Below are 18,619 nucleotides of genomic sequence, written 5' to 3' on the forward strand. Positions count from 1 at the left end.
AAACTACAGGATAATGGCTTAAATTACTTAGGAAGTAAATGAAATGATGAAATAATATCTTCTTTACACAATTCATTTCAATTTTGATCTATACAACAAATAATCTATTTTGTTTTACAGAGTGCAATTGAATCTCTGTTTGGAGCATCGATGACAGGCATAGCTTATTCACTGTTTGCAGGGCAACCACTCACAATTCTTGGAAGCACAGGACCAGTCCTGGTATTTGAAAAGATACTGTTTAAATTCTGCAAGTAAGTAGTTCAGCTGCTGAATTCAATTTTCTATAAAGATTGAAGAAAACCCTATAAGAAAATCCTTCTTTTCCAAAGTTTCTAATTTTTGATGAAGAAGGAGTAACGCAGAATGCATCCTTCTACCTGACAGTTCAACAAAGTGTGTAATGCTAGTAGCGTAGTGTATACAGTTGTCCTTATTTAGCTGTAACTTTTCACATCACGTGCATAGGGCAACCATTAATAGATTTTTAAAAAGTGTTCTTAAAAATAGCTGAGTCGCTTAAGCAGAAAATGAAAGCCCCCTGATATTTTTAAAGTGCAGGGATATCGCTGTAATGATGTTGCCAATATGCAAATGCATTGCTTGGTACGGCACTGAGTCCCCTGAGCAAGAAGATCTTGGTCCAATTTGTGGCTTATGCTGATTTATAACAACCCATGATGTGCCAGCATCTGTATTATGATAGCCACACTGCCAAACAAAATGTCATTGTACTGACCATTGGGGTGTAATGTTTCCATTGCTTGGCTAGCTCTGGAGGAACTCTGCAGTACTTGACAAAGCATGGGACATGATCTGCTGCCCCCTGAAACATTCACCTGCATCAGGGTAAACAGTCAGCAACAGAGGAGGAGAAGGAAAAGGAAGACAGCTAGAAGTAAGCAACACATCTCCTTTCTGACTGAGCTAAGTACAGTCAGCTTATCTGACTATAGTATCAGTGAACACAACCCCAGTTCCTCATTCAAAAACGCTTCCACACCTTCCCACTGCTATGGATCATCACGGCACACTTTGCTATGTCATTGAAATAAAAGCCACCACAACCAGACACACCAAGCCAATTTTACCAACCAAACTATGCCATATTTTGGCCTTGGAGGGAGTGCAGAGGAAGTTTACAAGGCTGATACAGGAGTTGAGGGGGTTGAGCTATGAGGAGAGGCTGAATAAACTAGGCTTGTACTCGTAAGAGTTTAGAAGAATGAGGGGAGATCTCATTGAGACATATAAGATGATGAATGGGATGGATAGGATAGAGGTGGAGAGACTCTTCCCGCTCAGAAAGGACAGTAGGACTAGAGGGCACAGCCTCAAGATAAAGGGGGGGCGGTTTAGAACAGAGTTGAGGAGGAACTTCTTCACTCAAAGGGTGGTGAATCTCTGGAGTTCTCTGCCCGTTGAAGTGGTGGAGGCTGCCTCGCTAAATATTTTTAAGACGCGGGTTGATGGGTTTTTGATAAGCGAGGTGATTAAGGGTTATGGGGAGAGGGTGGGAATGTGGAACTGAGCCACGACAGATCAGCCATGATCTTATTGAATGGCGGGGCAGGCTCGAAGGGCTAGATGGCCTACTCCTGCTCCTATTTCTTATGTTCTTATTACAATAGACAACTAATCATCTTTGCATTTGGAGTGCCTTTCTCTATCTGAGCGTTCCTTCACAGTGTTATCCAAGTGGCTACAGCATGCCTGACAGAGGCTGTTAACTCTCAGTGAGGGAGATTGCAAGTAGCCTTACAGGCTATCCTTGTGCAGTCCCATCATGACCATTTTTCAACCAGCATTAGTCTTGGCTGACTGGCTGAAAGGCAACAAGGGCACTAGCAGAATGGGATTGCTGTTGTCCTGCCAGAAGAATGTTGGGTTATGATCCACAGTGCCACAGCCGCTCAAAGTGGTGCTTCAGCAAATCTGTGGTCAGACAGATTGCTAAACTGCAAGCATCCTAATACACTGATAAACACAGCCATGACGACAGGAGCCTGAATATTTTTTATTGCATGAAAACTGTGCTTGGGCGGCACAGTGGGAGTTAGCACTGCTGCCTCACAGCGTCAGGGACCCAGGTTCTATTTGGACTTTGGTCATTGTCTGTGTGGAGTTTGCACTTCCCCCGGGTGCTCCAGTTTCCTCCCACAGTCCAAAGATGCACGGTTTAGATTGACCATGCTAAAATTGACCCTAGTGTCAGGGGGGGATTAGCAGGATAAATTATTGGGGTTACGGGAATAGGGTCTGGGTGGGATTGTGGTTGGTATAGACTTAATGGGCCGAATGACCTCCTTCTGTACTACTAGGGATTCTATGATTCTATGACTTTAATGCAAGCTTCTAATGAAGCACTCCGACTTTGGGTAGCATCTGTCCATGTTACCATAGAAGCTGAAACGTTGCCCATTTGGCACTGCATCGTGGCTGATCAGTAAATGTGGTGGTGAAGTTGCCCACCACTTTGGAAAGGACAGTTTCCAAGCTCTGTACAAGGTTGGTGCTGATTCTTCCATGAACTTTAACAATAACTGAAGGCTTTTGGTCAGTTTGTCAATGCACCAAATATTTTATTGTGCATCTTCTCCATTGAAGTGTTCATCTGAGTCCTTCACATTAAACCTCATGTGTAACCTCATTCTCCAGTGAGCTGGCATCTGCTTTTCCCAGCTCTAGTAGTAAGCCACTCATGATCTGTCTCTTACCACGTGCAAATATCACCCCTAAACTGGCCTATAAAGTACACACTGGGTGGGGTTTACCAGCTCCCCAAGACCGGAAAATTCTACCTGAGGGTCAGTAGACCTTTGCATGGTCCATGTCCCGTCTGCTACGATTTCTGTGGCGAGCAAAACGGGAAAATTCTGCCCACAGTGTCATTATCTGAGCTCATAGTTTCAGGTGTGAGACTGAGTGGGCGAGATTTTCCAAAAAATCGGCAAAGGCTAATGGCAGGTAGGAAAAGCAGCTTCTCCCATCATATAGTGTGGTACTTAGTGTCAAAAACTTTCGGCTGTGTGTTCCAAGCCATATTGCTGTATGGGTAGCCTCTGATTCATGCACTCTGCCATCATCTCAACTGCAAAACATGCACTCCATGATTCAGACACTTGCAATAACCAATGTGTGCCAACACTAGAGGATGGTCGAGCTTCTTGAGCTCATCCCAGCTGCCTCTCTATCCCAAGAAGGAAGTCAGGAGCCTTTGAGGACTCATAGGGAGGAGGATCAGCTGGTGCACATCCCAAGACCACCAACCCAGATGACTCTGGGATAGTCCCACCCATCTGAACCTCTCTCCCTGTGACTGCTTCAACTTCGTCTCCACAGGCTGAGGAGGGTGGTACTGCCACAGAACAAGGCCCCGAAAGCATGCTGGGCCCTCCACGTCTTGGCTCTCCAGAGGACCTCAGCATAGTCATCCCAAACAACAGGGCTTGCAGACAGCATACTGTGTGCGGATGTACCAAGATGTAGCTACAGAGTTGGAAAGGTTAAGAAGCTCTGTGCAAGTGTTAAATACGTGTTAAACATAATGTTCAGCTCTGTAAATAAACTCTCAGTAATTGCGCCCTTTCAGTAGCTCATTATTCTGATAAGCTGTGTTCCTGTAATTCTGAACTGAAAACTGGATTCCTCCACAAGATAAAGGCAGGGTGTTCAGACTAGGGCTTCCTCCATATGCTTTGTGTAAATTTTCCAGCACTTTGGTGGTGTCCCTTCACAGTGACTGAACACATCAGTCATGCCTGTATCGCAAAGAGAGTGAGGATGCCTTCCACAATGTACCGGGCTTGTGTCTAGTCACTGTCTGCTCTCTGCATCTTTGCGGTGCAGCTGAACCCCCGTCCCATATGCCTCAGCCTCCAGTGAGGATACAGATCGTAAAGGATGATAGATCAGGAGAGGTGAAACGTTCCATGCTGTATCACCATGATGTGAGAAAAAGTGAGCTGCCATCAACCAAACAGGATTCAGACATACACAGAAGCTCTGTGAGGATCTAAGCACTATCCCCACTGCAAATTGCCATCACTGTCTTTGAATCTTGTGTTGGTGAGCATGCCTTAAGTTCATCTGCCTTGTCTGGACATTGCCATTGCTTCATTGCCAAAATCCCTCGAATACCTCTTCAGTTTCATCCCCTTCAACATTCTCCTCGTTGATGGAAATGTGCTGCTCCCCTCAGGCAGTTTCACCCCCATTGTTGCAGCACCAGGTTGAGCAATGCACAGCAAGCGACCACGATGCATGACATACTCTGTGGGTTGTATTTACGTTTCAGGGCGTCACCAGACCAGCCCAGGCACCAGAATCTCATCTTCTGCATCCCAATGGTCTACTCCACCAAAGTGCAAGTTCAGTGTGAGCCTCATTGTAGTTTGTCTCAGCTGCAATCTGTGGCCTTCACAAGGGTGGAAGTTCACAGATTGTGGAAGATGAGAGATTTGTGTAAAGCCCATCACTCTTCCATCCTGGCTTGCTTGATCCCAGTTAAAATGGATGAGCTTGTGTGCATTGTGAAGGTTGAGTCAGTGACTTTTTAGATGTGCTTGTGTGCAAAGCTTTGTGAAATCCTACAGAAGTCACTGGAAAGAGACACTGGCATAAAAATTAAGCACAGCTGCAGGTTTCAGCGACACTGGCCATTGACACCCTCCAAGTCCCCATGAAGCTAAATCCTGCAGAAGGTGGCAGATGTAACCTTGGACATGTCATAGCCTTCAGCGACATTGATTCTCAGATAATTACAGGTATGTTAGGTCCAGAGACTCTCTGAGCGCCTCCAAGTGACAGCTCCCTGGGGTTCATCCTCTGCATGATGATCAGACCCTGCTACCCATTCCTCTTCATGGTCTGCTCCTGCCTTTTGGTGAGCCAGCCACCAACTACTTCTTCTCTTGGGCCAATAAGTGAGAAGAAATACAATACGATCACTAGGCACAATGTTTTATACGATCTCCTCACCGCAGTATCAAAGACAGAGTTTGGACAGTTAGCCTTCATCTCCTAAGGACTGCTCTTTGCTCATTCATTGTCTGAAACCCACTGAGTTATGTCCTGAGGTATTGATTCCAGTCCTTACTTTGCATTATGCTTTGGCAGAGCCCTAAACTATCCTTATCTCACACCACATGATTGAATGGCCACAGCTTTAGCCACTCTACTGCATCCTGAGCTCACATCTCAGGCACTGGCATTCTCTGAAGCTTCACTCCAAGGCCTTACACTCAACCTGGTCTATAGTGGGCACTTGTGAATATTCACCTCAGCCAAGAATTAGGAGTGGGCTCCTTGGCAAACTTAGGGCAGTACATAACTGACAACTCTCCTAGGTAATGTAGTTGCTTGCACAAATGGCCAGAGGTATTGGCACACAACGGCACTCAATGATTTTGGAAATCAGTGCATCAACAGTTAAATGCTGAGCAGTAATCTGTGGCACTCAAATGCATAGATGGTGCTTGAGTGGGCATAATTGCATGATTGGTTTGCTTGTTTGACTCCAGGCATGTCAACTAAATTATAGCTAAACCATCTCAGCTACATCAGTCTGCTGATCTTTCCATTCTTTCATGTCTTTCTATTTGCCTTGCCCTTGGCAACACCCCACCTGCAGAAGCCCATCCTCTCCAGATTTGATTCGAACTGTCAGTCCATGATGACTTCCCACTCACCCACTGCATTGCGCCAGGCTTCTCTTTCTTATATGAGGACCTTCCAAGAAGCTCATGGCATCCTCAGGGACGGTGCTTTTCACATTCGGCAGTCTTCCCTCTGATACAGTCTCAGCCTGAAACCGTCTGAGTTAACCCTCTCATACATCCTGACTCCTCCCTGGGTCTCTCCTCAGTCATCTATTACTCCCCGAATCAATCCTCAGCCTCCCGTGACTGGACCCTTGGTACTTTGGAGTCTTCCCCCCTGCTTATCCAGGAGTCTCCTTCCCCCCTGATTAGGCCCCAGTACCCTGGAGTCTTCCCCTGTGTTATGAGAGCTACGAATGCCAAGTAGGAATGTTGATGGATCTGTAGGCTTTGTGGAGTATGATCTCACTTATTGATCAAGCTGAAGCTTGCCCAATAGAAAGCATTAAAGAACAGTACAGCCCAGGAACAGGCCCTTCAGCCCTCCAAGCCTGCACCAATCATGTGTTCTTAACTAGACCATCCGTTTTGTATCCCTCTATTCCCAGTCTGCTCATGTGGCTATCTAGATAAGTTTTAAATGTTCCTAGTGTGTCTGCCTCAACCACCTTGCGTGGTAGTGCATTCCAGGCCCCCACATCCTTTGCATAAAATACATCCCCCGTATATCTGTATTGAATCTTGCCCCCCTTACCTTGAAGTTGTGACCTCTTGTGTTTGTCATTTCCAACCTGGGAGAAAGCTTCCAACTGTTCACCCTATCTATGCCCTTCATAATTTTCTAAACTTCTATTAGGTCGTCTCTCAATCTCTGTCTTTCCAGGGAGAATAACCCTAGTTTACTCAATCTCATCTCATAGCTAAGACCCTCCATACCAGGCAACATCCTGGTAAACCTTTCCTGCACTCTCTCCAAAGCCTCCATGTCCTTCCGGTAGTGTGGCGACCAAAACTGGATGCAGTATTCTAAATGTGGCTGAACGAACATTCTATATAAATGCAACATCATATGCCAACTTTTATACACTATGCCCTGTCCAATAAAGGCAAGCATGCCATATGCCTTCTTCGTCACCTTTTCCATCTGTGTTGCCACCTTTAAGGATCTGTGGACTTGTACATCCAGACCCCTCTGTGTGTCTGTACTCCTGATAGTTCTGCCATTTATTGTATTAGCTCCCCCCTGCATTAGATCTACCAAAATGCATCACTTCGCATTTATCTGGATTAAATTCCATTTGCCATTTCTCCACCCAATTTTCCAGCCTATCTATATCCTGCTGTATTCTTTGACAATGTTCATCATTATCCGCAACTAACTCCAGCAATCTTTGTGTCATCCGCAAACTTACTAATCAGACCAGCTACATCTTCTTCCAAATCATTTATATATATTACAAACAGCAGAGGTCCCAGTACAGAGCCCTGCGGAACACCACTAGTCACAGACCTCCAATCAGAAAAAGACCCCTCCATTGCTACCCTTTGTCTTCTATGGCCAAGTAAGGAGTCTCACAACACCAGGAACCTGGTGTTGTGAGACTTCTTACTGTGTTTACCCCAGTCCAATGCCGGCATCTCTGTACCATGACTTCTATGGCCAAGCCAGTTCTGTACCCATCTAGCTAGTTCATCTTTGATCCCGTGAGATTTAACCTTTTGCACCAGCTTGCCATGGGGGACCTTATCAAATGCTTTACTAAAATACATGTAGACGACATCCCTGGCCCTTTCCTTGTCAATCATTTTTGTCACCTCCTCAAAAAACTGAACCAAATTTATGAGGCATGACCTCCCTCGTACAAAACCGTGGGGGAATGTTAACCTTTAGCAGGGATTTTAAAACTATTACTTCACCCAGACTGTTGCAGTGGTTCTTGAGGTGTTGAAATACCTGTGGCTCACAGTCACTTTTCAAGCATTCAATAAAGGGTGCTTGATGGCAAACTGGCATTTGGCTGAATTACTGCATTGGTGATGAGGAAAAACATATTTTTGCATCTCCCTGCTCCAGACAGCCTCAATAAGTCAGGAATCTTGTCTGGTAAGAAAAAGCCATTATACTTCTTTTTGGAAAACTTGAATGCTGTGACACCAAAAGGAAAGACTGGGCCCAGATACTGAGCCCATACATTACTTTTTCTGTGCTAACAACATTGAAGGACACTAAAACAAAAGATGATATTGTTGACAACATGCAGGACTCTGAATTTCAGTTTGATAAGAAGTCTGACCTATCCGGATGCCCCTAATGTGAGGAGTTTTAATGAACTGATAGACTTGGTTTAAAAAAAACCACTACGACCCAAAGCCCTCTGTTTTCCTCCAGTGATATCACTTCAACATGACTGCGTGAACTCCTGGAGAATCTGTAACTGAGCTAAGTTGTGGAAATTGGTCAGATATTGCAAATTTGGACTGCTTCTGAATGAAATGATATGAGACAGATTGGTAAGTGGCACGAATGACCTAACCACCCAACAGAAATTGCTGGCAGAACCTGATCTGGATTTAATGAAAGCCGTTTGAATAGCCTTATCACTCGAGAATGCAGAAAAAAGGGCCGAGGAACTGTAAGGAGCATCAGACAACACAGTCTTCCAACTAAGGGGAAGGACCCCATGTCATCTGTCCTCAATGGAGTGTACTTGTGTAAAGGACTCCTGTCAACATAGGAGCCCTAATGTCACCACCTGTCAGTCAAGGAAAAACAAATGATGACCTTAAGAGTTTTAGAGAACGTACTCCAGAAAGATGCAATTGCCATATGACAGATTATTGCAAGCTCTATCAAAGGACACAGCCAAGGTGAGGTTTCAGGAACAGGCAAAACTTGTACTAGAGGTACATTACAACTGAATCATATCATCACAACAAAAGTTGCCCCAATAATGGTAGAATTACTTGTGACTGATCATCCCTTGAAGATGGAAGTGGGCACGGGAGCTGCAGTCTCTGTTATTGAGGAACAAATGTATAAACATCTCCAACCTGACATCCAACCCCTGACGTTGGAAGATACGAAGGTGGGACTAGCCAGCCACAGGAGGGAACCTTAACAGATATAAGGGAACACAATTTAATAAAATCATGGCTGATTTGATAGTAACCTGAATTCTGCATCCGCCTACCCCAGATAATCTGTAATCACCTTGCACAGCAAGAATCTCTATCTACCTCTGCCTTAAAGATATTCAAAGAGACATCTTTTCAGGAAGAGAGCTCCTGAAGAAGAAAATTTCTCCTCCTCTCCATTTTAAATGGGTGACCACTTATTTTCAAACAGTGGCCCCTAATTCTAGGTTGTCCCACAAGAGCAAGCATCCCCTCTACGTTCACCCTGCCATAACCCCTCAGGATCTTATATGTTTCAATCAAATATCCTTTAACTTTGTAAACTCCAGCATGTCTATCATGACCAACCTTTCCTCGTAAGACAACTCGCCCATTCCAGATATTAGTCAGGTAAACCTTCTTTGAATAACTTCCAATGCATTTACTTAAAGAAGGTGACCAGTACTGCACACAGTACTACAGATGTGATCTTGCTGGTGCTTTGCATAACTGTAACATAACCTCCCTACATTTGTATTCAATTCCTCTTGCAATAAAATGATTACATTCTATTAGCTTTACCATTTACTTACTGTGCCTGCATATTAACTTCTGGTGATTCATGCACTTAGACACCCAGATCCCTCTGCATCTCAGAGCTCTGCAATCTTTCACCATTTAGATAATATATTTTCTTCCTACCAAAATGGTCAATTGCATATTTTCCTACATTATATTTAATTTGCCCTGTCTTTGCTCACTCAGTTAACCATCCATATATTTTTGTATCCTCGTTATGCTTTTTTCACAACTCATTTCCCTCCCTGTCTTTGTATCATCAGAAAATTTGGCAACCATCCCAACCATCCCTTTATTCAAGTCATTTATAGAAAATATAAACAGTTGAGGTCCCAGCACTGATCCTTGAGACATGCCACTTGTTGTATTTGCCAATCTGAAAAAAACATACTCTCTGATCCCTGTTATTTAGCCAATCTTCTATCAATGCCAATATGTTATCCCTATACCATAAGGTTTTTTTTCCACAATAATCTTTGATATGGCACTTTTATCAAATACCTTCTGGAAATCTAAGTACAATACATCCACTGATTCCCCTTCATTGCAGCACATCTTACTTCTTCAGAAAACTGCAGTAAGTTGGTTAAACATGATTTCCTTTTCACAAAACCATGTTGACCCTGATTACCTTGAACTTTGAAAGTACCCTGCTTTAGTTTTTTTAATAATAGCTTCTAACATTTTCTCTATGACAGATGTTAAGCTAACTAGCCTGTAATTTCTTGCTTTCTTTCTCTCTCGCTTTCTGAATAATGGAGTCACATTTACTATCTTCCAATCTAATGGGCTCTTCCCTGAATCTAGGATATTTCATAAAATTCAAACCAATGCGTCAACTCTCACCAGAAACTTATTTTAAGACTCTAGGACGAAGTCTGTCAGGATCCCAGTATTTGTCAGCCCGCAGCTCCAACAATTACTCAGTACCACTTCCTTGGTGATTTTAATTTTCCTAAGCTCCTCCTTCCTTTCCATTTCCTGATATATAGCTGCTTCTGGAATATAAATTGTCTTCTCTATAGTGAAGGCTGGTGCACAATACCTGTTCAATTTATTTGCCATTTCCTTGGCTAAAGAACCTCTGGCTGCAAATGTCAGACACATCACTCTATGGGACTGAAACAATCTGACTTCCAGTCATAGGCATGATTCTCAAATCATCAAGGTATGGTAACAATGTACAGCATCCAAATTCTGTGTCATTCTTAACCTTCATAAAATGGTAGAAGATGTCAAGACAACCTTTGTCATCAACTACATGTAATTGCAAGTTCCCAAGAATCTCACCTGTAAAGAGACACCAGACTGCGACTTCAGCTATGAATTGTCTTCACTCTTCGCTCATCTGTTTTGTCCAATTTTTTTGCAGGTGGCAGAAAATCCTCTTTGTTAAGACCAACCAAACCTTCAGATAATTGCCACTAGACCTAAACTGCAAGGCACATAAGAAAATCACCAGCAATACAAGAATGAGCCCCAACTCCATGCGCCAATGATTGCTGTCACACTACCTGTAAACGCCACAACACTGCAATCTCTACCCAGTGCACAAAGCTGCAAGATAATGCTGGAGCAAGGTAGCGACAATTAGCTGATCAGAGAGACACCTCAGTAAGATACATGGAAGAGCACAGTATTGCAATAAAAGCCAAGCTGCAAGGTTAGCCCACTGATGTGAAACTTCCACATGGGAGGGAGAGACATCATTAACTCCCACAATGATCACGATGGAGCACACGGAAAAAGAAAACCAGGTCCATACCATGAATGAATGGAAAGAATGGGACAAGCAGGTAGTACCCAAGGAGAGCAGATGGGGTGTTGACAGAGATGCAATCCCAAGGGGTGGAAAAAGCATACTACAGAACTAAATGCCAGAAACACAGACTTTAACTCAAACTCCAAATGAACAAATCAACAGTTCTATAACTTCTTATGTGACCTGAACAAGATCTGGAAGAATTTGTCATGCCTTCAGATCTTCTGAATTTGTAAAGCTAGCGATTTGACGGAGAAGAAGGAAAATCATGATATCTTTGGTAAAGATTGGTGAAGGTGTGGCAGAAGGATATTTGGGATCACAAGGGTTAATGTGAGACTGGGAACAGTATTGCCCACAGCGTGATCTAAAGAGGCCTATTACCTGAGACCAGAGTCAGTGGTGGAATGCACTGAAACCTGTGTGGAAGCAAGCATGGCATTTACTCATTACTTGGGTTACACCCTATATATGTGTACATAGTTATACTTTACCAATAAACACTAATTGTTCAACCATACGTGACTCAGAATCTCTTCATGAGACCTGCTAAATATACAACATATCACATGGTGGTAGTGAGTGGAAAAACCCCAAAGCCTCAAGATGCTCAATTTAAATAGAAGTATTAAGGAGAAAGAAACTTGAAATTGGTAGAACAAGACCCAGGGATGTGGGAGAGTGACAGTTGCTTGCAATTCACATTTTAAAGGAGATGTAGATGTAATCCTCATTCCCACTGAATTACTATATGCTGAATAGTTAGAACCTTCATTTTGCTAATGGAGTATGGGAAATGCATTTATGATAAATTAATAAATACATCCTGTTTATGGATTGCAAGTTAGGAGATTTTGTATACATTTGCTTTGGTATTTGTGCTACCTTATCTGACTAAAGAAGGAAACCCTAAAAAAACAGAAACACAGAAGGTAATGTCACTATGTGACTACATTTCTTAGTAAACAAATTAGTGAGATTGAAAAAGAAGCCCGTGAAAATCAAAAGGTAGCCCGTAAGAAATTCTCAAGAAAAAAGCTTGAAAAAAGTAGTTTCACCCTCTCATAGATTGCAATGGCTATCCACTCCCATTGCTTTTGCAGTACCTGTTTGCTGGACCTCCTGCTCCCAAGTGGATAGAGGACTTTGTTCCTCCTCTCTATCGCTTGCACCCGAACCTCTAGTGTTGTTTCTGAGAAATTTGGAACATGCTGTCTCCCCTTTTGCACCATGGACATGGTTCTTGCAGATCAGACATTCTTCTCCAGCCACTGCTGCAATGTGAATATCATCCTCTTTCAGCTTGGCTTTAAGCGGCACTAGTCTCTCATAACTCTACACCTGCTATTCAGAGATGCAGGCGTTCAGTAACCTGCTACGCACTATGATGGTGGTAATGAGCAGGCAAGATGAAGTTTGCTGCCTGTATTGGAAACAATAAAAAGGGGTTAATCACACATTGTAATCGGTTCATGTGCCTGTTTTGGCATCTTATCAAATCTTGTGGCCTGGGCATTTCAGCAAATCACTGCATAAGGAAATATCTCATAACCTCTGTCCCCAGTCTCTCAATTCATTGATCAGGGTTGAATTAATGGTGCCGATTCAAGTTGATTTTAGTGCCAGACTAGGAAAGACAATTTCACCTGCACTCCTAAACACATGTAGCAGATGACAACAGTCATGGTGGATTCCAATACCATGGTGTGCCCAGGAGCAAGGAGATCCTGCCTTGCTATATCATGTAGTATGTGGCAGTTTTAAATCAGTCTGCAGAAATCACACTCAGCTTAAGTCACCCAAACTAATTCAAAACATTATGCCTTTGGTCTGTGAAAACTTGGGAACAGACCAGATAATGATGGCTTGCGGATTCCACAATTTTTGCACTGCGGTTTAACTCAGTACGGTGGCACAGTGGTTAGCAGTACTGCCTCGCAGTGCTAGGGACCTAGGTTCGATTCCTGGCTTGGCTCACTCTCTGTGCAGAGTCTGCACATTCTCCCTGTTTCTGCGTGGGTTTCCTCTGGGTGCTCCGGTTTCCTCCCACAGTCTGTAAGATGTGCTAGTTAGGTATATTGGCCATGCTAAATACTCCCTCAGTGTACCCGAACAGACATCGGAGTGTGGTGACGAGGGGAATTTCACAGTAATTTCATTGCAGTGTTAATGTAAGCCTACTTGTGACACTAATAAATAAACTTTAAACTTTTGTTTTCTGGGATCTATTGGGAACCATTTGGTCAGCTATCTTGTTGAACAATGGTTAGTTTGAATTTGGCCCTCTTCCAGTGTGAAGGACAGCTCACATGGTCATAATGTGAAGATGCTGGTGTTGGACTGGGGTAAACACAGTAAAAGGTCTCACAACACTGATGAAGGAGCAATGCTCCGAAAGCTAGTGGTGTTTGCTGCCCAATAAACCTACTGGACTTTAACCTGGTGTTGTGAGACTTCTCACCTGACGAAGGAGCAGCACTCTGAAAGCTGTGGGATTTTAACCTGGTGTTGTGAGACTTCTTACACATGCTCATAGCCAGCTGTGAATGACTGGAAACTCTACACCATTCTGACAGTTGCCAGTGAAGGCCTGTGTAAAATATCAGGCGGAATCTTCCCAAATAAAATTGTGTCGTAAAAGTCTGAAAACCAATGTGGAACACACTGGTCTTTAGCGTGAGCTCAGCACTGCAGTCTTCCCAAGGCTTGTCAGTTTTTCTGACAGCTGGGAACTTTGTGCCAGTAGTGGGACTGTAAGAAGTCTCACAACACCAGGTTAAAATCTAATAGGTTTATTTTATTAGCATGAGCTTTTGGAATGCTGCCCCTTCAACGGGTGAGTGGAGGATTTGATTCACAAACAGGGCATATATAGGCACAAACACAATTACAAGATAATGGTTAGAATGCAAGTCTTTACAGGCACAGACATTGCGAGTAGAGAGAGGGTTAAATACGAATTAAAGAGGTGTGAATTGTCTCAAGCCAGAACAGTTAGTGAGATTTTACAAGCCCAGACAAGTCGTGGGGGTTACAGATAGTGTGACATGAACCCAAGATCCCGGTTGACGTCAAGAGGCCACCAGCTACATGGTACATACTTTTGCGATTCGGCCAATGCTGCAAGAAAGCATATCCCGAGGCATGGTATGTTGGGGAGACCATGCAGATGCTATGACAAGACACAAATGGACGCCGCTCGACAATCACCAGGAAAATATGTTCCCTTCCTGTCGTAGAACACTTGAGTGGTCACGGGCATTCAACCTCTTGATTCTGCAAGGTGGCCTTCAAGACACACGACAACACAGAATCACCGAGAAGAAACTGATTGCCAATTTCTGCACACATGAGGCCCTTAACCAGGATCTTGGGTTCATGTCACACTATCTGTAACCCCCATGACTTGCCTGGGCTTGCAAAATCTCACTAACAGCCTTGGCTGGAAACAATACTCACCTCTCTAACCTGTACTTAACCCTCTTTCCATTCACATTGTAAAGACTTGGTTACCTGTTAAGACTCACATTCCAACCATTACCTTGTAATTGTGTTTGTGCCTATATATGCCCTGTTTGTGAATCAAATCTTCCACTCACCTGATGAAGGAGCAGCGCTCTGAAAGCTTGTGTTACTGAATAAACCTGTTGGACTTTAACCTGGTGTTGTGAAAATTCTTACTGTGCCTACCCTTGTCCAATGCTGGCACCTCCACATCACCAGTAGTGGTGGGGGGGGGGGGTTAGAGCCTAACTATGCCAGGGAAACCAGCTGCAGAACGCATGTGCGGCATTGCTACCCCCACACAAACATGGGTCACTGGCTTTGGGGCATCAGGACCCTCCCAATGGGCAGTTTTCCAACATGGTTCTCTCCATCACAACCCCCCTCCCTTGCAGAGGTCTCCTGATCATGTACATCCTCTGCCATCATAGCCCTTCACAGGCCCCACCCACTTGTCACTGCTCCTGGCACACTTATGGTATCCAACTGGGCACTGCCAAGGTGCCAGATGAGACTGCTGGTGTACCAGCTGGGATATGCCAGGCTGGCAATGCATAATGGGCACTGTCTGGCCATTCCCCCGACCACTCGTGTCAATGGCTTCCGATCCCTGGTGTAGCCATGGTGCCAGGTCCCTTCTACTGCAGAGCAGTAATGATTCTTGTCAGCGAGGGCTAAAATAGCCATGAGGCCAGAAGAAGCTGTATGGGAGCAGGCAAGTCCTTTTAGCTTACCTCAATTTTATGAAGGAATGCAGACCCATTCTCATTGGCAAAACAGGGCCAGGAGGTGGGCGAGAATCAGTTTTATAGCCTCCCATGCAATTTTCTTGGCTTGCCATGCTGATTAACTGGCGTGGCAAGCCTATAGGATCGTGCCCATCCACTTGACATGGATTGCAATCCATTTCTATTAAATAAATCCAAGGTTTTATAAATGGGTCATTTAGTGATGTGGGCTCCAGTTCCAGGTCCTTGCACCTGGAGGAAACCAACCTCATAATAAGCAAAGAATAGAATCCCTACAGTGCAGAAGGAGGCCATTCAGCCCATTGAGTCTGCACTGACCACAATTCCTTCCAAGCCCTATTCCTGCAATCCCACATATTTACCCTGCTAGTCCCCTGACACTGAGGTAATTTGGAATTGCCAATCAACCTAACCCACACATCTTTGGACAGTGGGGGGAAACCAGAGCACCCAGAGGAAACCCACGCAGACACAGGAAGAATGTGCAAACTCTACACAGACAGTGACTCAAGGCTGGAATTGAACCCAGTTCCCCAGTGCTGTAAGGCAGCAGTGCTAACCACTGTGCCACCTTGTCATCCCATGATCCTTACATGACCCTATCATTGCTACTGACATGCAATGATTGTGATGAATTGTAGTGGTGCCACCATTAGATTGAACGATTTTTCATTTCAGGCCTTGTTTGAGTGGAACTGTTGAGCTCCGGAAATCAAATGGGTAATCCACTGATTCTCTTCAGTTGTGGGAAAGCAGGAAATAAATCGGTGTTGCAAAATTAATCCTGTAGATTCTACAGTGTAGTAGAACATGAATGGGCAGCGGTAGTTTGCAATTTTATCGTAAACACTGGGGTCATTTCTGTCTCTCTTTTAGACTTTTTATTGATCTCCAGCTAGGTCTTTCACTGCTTATTTGTGTCTAAAAATCTCAAAGAGGCTAAGAAATGACATAGAATCTCAATTTACTTAGTTAAGTACCTTTCATCTAAAGCAAGCATATGTACTGCTCTCACATTTACAGATGTGATTGAAAATTGCTTCATGTGTATGTTGGGCACTGCTGATCAGCCAAGGTACCTTCTCCATTACTATCAACTGCTGGCTACCCATTATCCTGGCAAATTGCTGCTGGTAATTTTGCGATCCTGAAGTTGAGGCATGAACATATGGCTCATGTTCAAGGATGAAATGTACGCAAACAATAATCATTGTGCCAGGTTCCACTTGTTCAACGCTATATACTAAGAAAATACTGCATGTGATTTACGTAAATTAATCAAAAATTAATTTGGCAATTCCTTCACCAGTTCTGTTGTGTGATGAAACTAAAGGCAAGATTCTCTGACTTCAGTGTTTCTCTTGGCGCTCGTTCGCAGGTGGCGAGATTTTCTGAATGAGCCCACAGCACCAGCAACTTTGGCACCTGGGGGCTGTACTCACCTGTGTACCTCTGGCAGGGTCTGATTGGCAGGTGCACGTCATGGGGGAACCTGTTGTGATTCACGTCCATGTGAAAGGACAATTAAACGTGGAGAGGACTATCGGGTGTAAAGTCCTGATATGCATAGTTTTATATATATATATGCAAATATAGAACCCAACTTTTAAATCCAGGATTCCCATTATGTTATTGACAGAGCGTGGGGACAAATGAGTGGGGATATCCCATCAAAATCACATAAAAGTTGTGCTGGGACTTCTCGATTTCCCTGCCCCAACCCCCTCCGCCTATGAAAATGAGAGCAGAAAATTCTCCCACTAACTTGAAGGCAAATATTTATGTATTAAATAAGGCGAATGTAATATTGTTGATCATCTCTAACTCAATGTGATTTTCAAAATGTTTTATGAATGCAGGAACTTTACATTGGTATTTATGTGATCAATGTTTATCTAAACTGAGTAGTTAACTGTACTTGTAGGATTCAGAGCAGAATACCAACAGAATTGCTAACTTACTGATTCAAACTGTCCTCTGTGGTCTATGTGGCAGATGTAGTTTACTATATTTAGTAACGTGTACAATACTGTGCCAGTTCAATGTTTCAGAAATATGACTGAAAAACACCATATAAAGGATATTTTTAAATATTTTACAATTTAAATATTTTAAGTATTTTCCGGAATTGAGGGGATTGAGCCGGAATTGAGGGGGTTGAGCTATGAGGAGAGGCTGAATAAACTGGGCTTGTATTCGTTAGAGTTTAGATGGATGAGGGGAGATCTCATTGAGACGTATAAGATGATGAAAGGGATGGATAGGGTAGAGGTGGAGAGGTTCTTCCCGCTCAGAAAGGACAGCAGGACTAGAGGGCACAGCCTCAAGATAAGTGGGGGGGGGGGGGGCAGTTTAGAATGGAGTTGAGGAGGAACTTCTTCACTCAAAGGGTGGTGAATCTCTGGAATTCTCTGCCCATTGAAGTGGTTGAGGCTTCCTCGCTAAATATATTTAAGACGTGGGTAGATAGGTTTTTGGTAGGCAAGGGGATTAAGGGTTATGGGGAGAATGCGGGAATGTGGAACTGAGCCATTTCAGATCAGCCATGATCTTGTTGAATGGCGGGGCAGGCTCGAAGGGCTGGATGGCCCACTCCTGCTCCTATTTCTTATGTTCTTATGTTCTTAATTGAGGATATAGAGAATAGCAAATAGTATTTAGAGTTTTGATTAAGATATGTATAGCTTTTGTAGCTACATATGTGTTAATAACATACCTTCTTTAATATTTTTATTTATCATAGAGATTATGGCTTATCCTACCTTTCTCTGAGAACCTGTATTGGACTTTGGACGGCTTTTCTTTGCATCGTTCTCGTTGCTACAGATGCAAGTTCACTGGTCTGCTACATCACCCGGTTCACTGAGGAAGCATTTGCTTCCCTTATTTGTCTTATTTTCATCTATGAGGCATTAGAAAAGCTGTATCACCTTGGTGAGACATACCCATTCAATATGTATAATCACCTGGAACAGCTCACCCACTATTCGTAAGTACATGAACAATTCCGCCTTAACAATAGAAATATAACATCATGGTGTTGTATTGGAGATGGGAAATTTTCCCATTCCACCTGTTGTGGGAATCACAGCGGGTGTGGGGGGGGTGGCCCATTTTAACTGGTGAAAAGAAATTAATAAATAATCAGAGAAATCAACTTCCAGCGGTAATCTAACCTAAATAATATTCCTTTTTAATTTATGACTGTTAAGCCATGTTGGGAAATAAATATGCTTATTTGCCTAGTTTATCAACCCAGACTATTCAGATTGATCGCTTTTTAATATCTTCCTGACAGGAATCAACATAAT

General features: G+C 43.5%; 1 protein-coding gene across 3 annotated transcripts in view; it reads left to right on the forward strand.

Annotated features, from left to right (window-relative positions):
* The window catches only part of LOC145350155 (sodium-driven chloride bicarbonate exchanger-like), a 256,118-nt gene that overhangs the window by 186,320 nt on the left and 51,179 nt on the right, over positions 1-18,619 (forward strand). For all 3 annotated transcript variants that reach the window (XM_080199161.1, XM_080199162.1, XM_080199163.1), the window contains 2 exons: positions 121-254; positions 18,052-18,297. In XM_080199161.1, coding sequence (XP_080055287.1) covers positions 121-254; positions 18,052-18,297 — 380 coding nt within the window. The remainder of the gene's footprint in view (positions 1-120; positions 255-18,051; positions 18,298-18,619) is intronic.

This window comes from Carcharhinus amblyrhynchos, chromosome 11 (assembly GCF_965287045.1).
Source record: "Carcharhinus amblyrhynchos chromosome 11, sCarAmb.v2.hapA, whole genome shotgun sequence".
Lineage (NCBI taxonomy): Eukaryota > Metazoa > Chordata > Chondrichthyes > Carcharhiniformes > Carcharhinidae > Carcharhinus > Carcharhinus amblyrhynchos.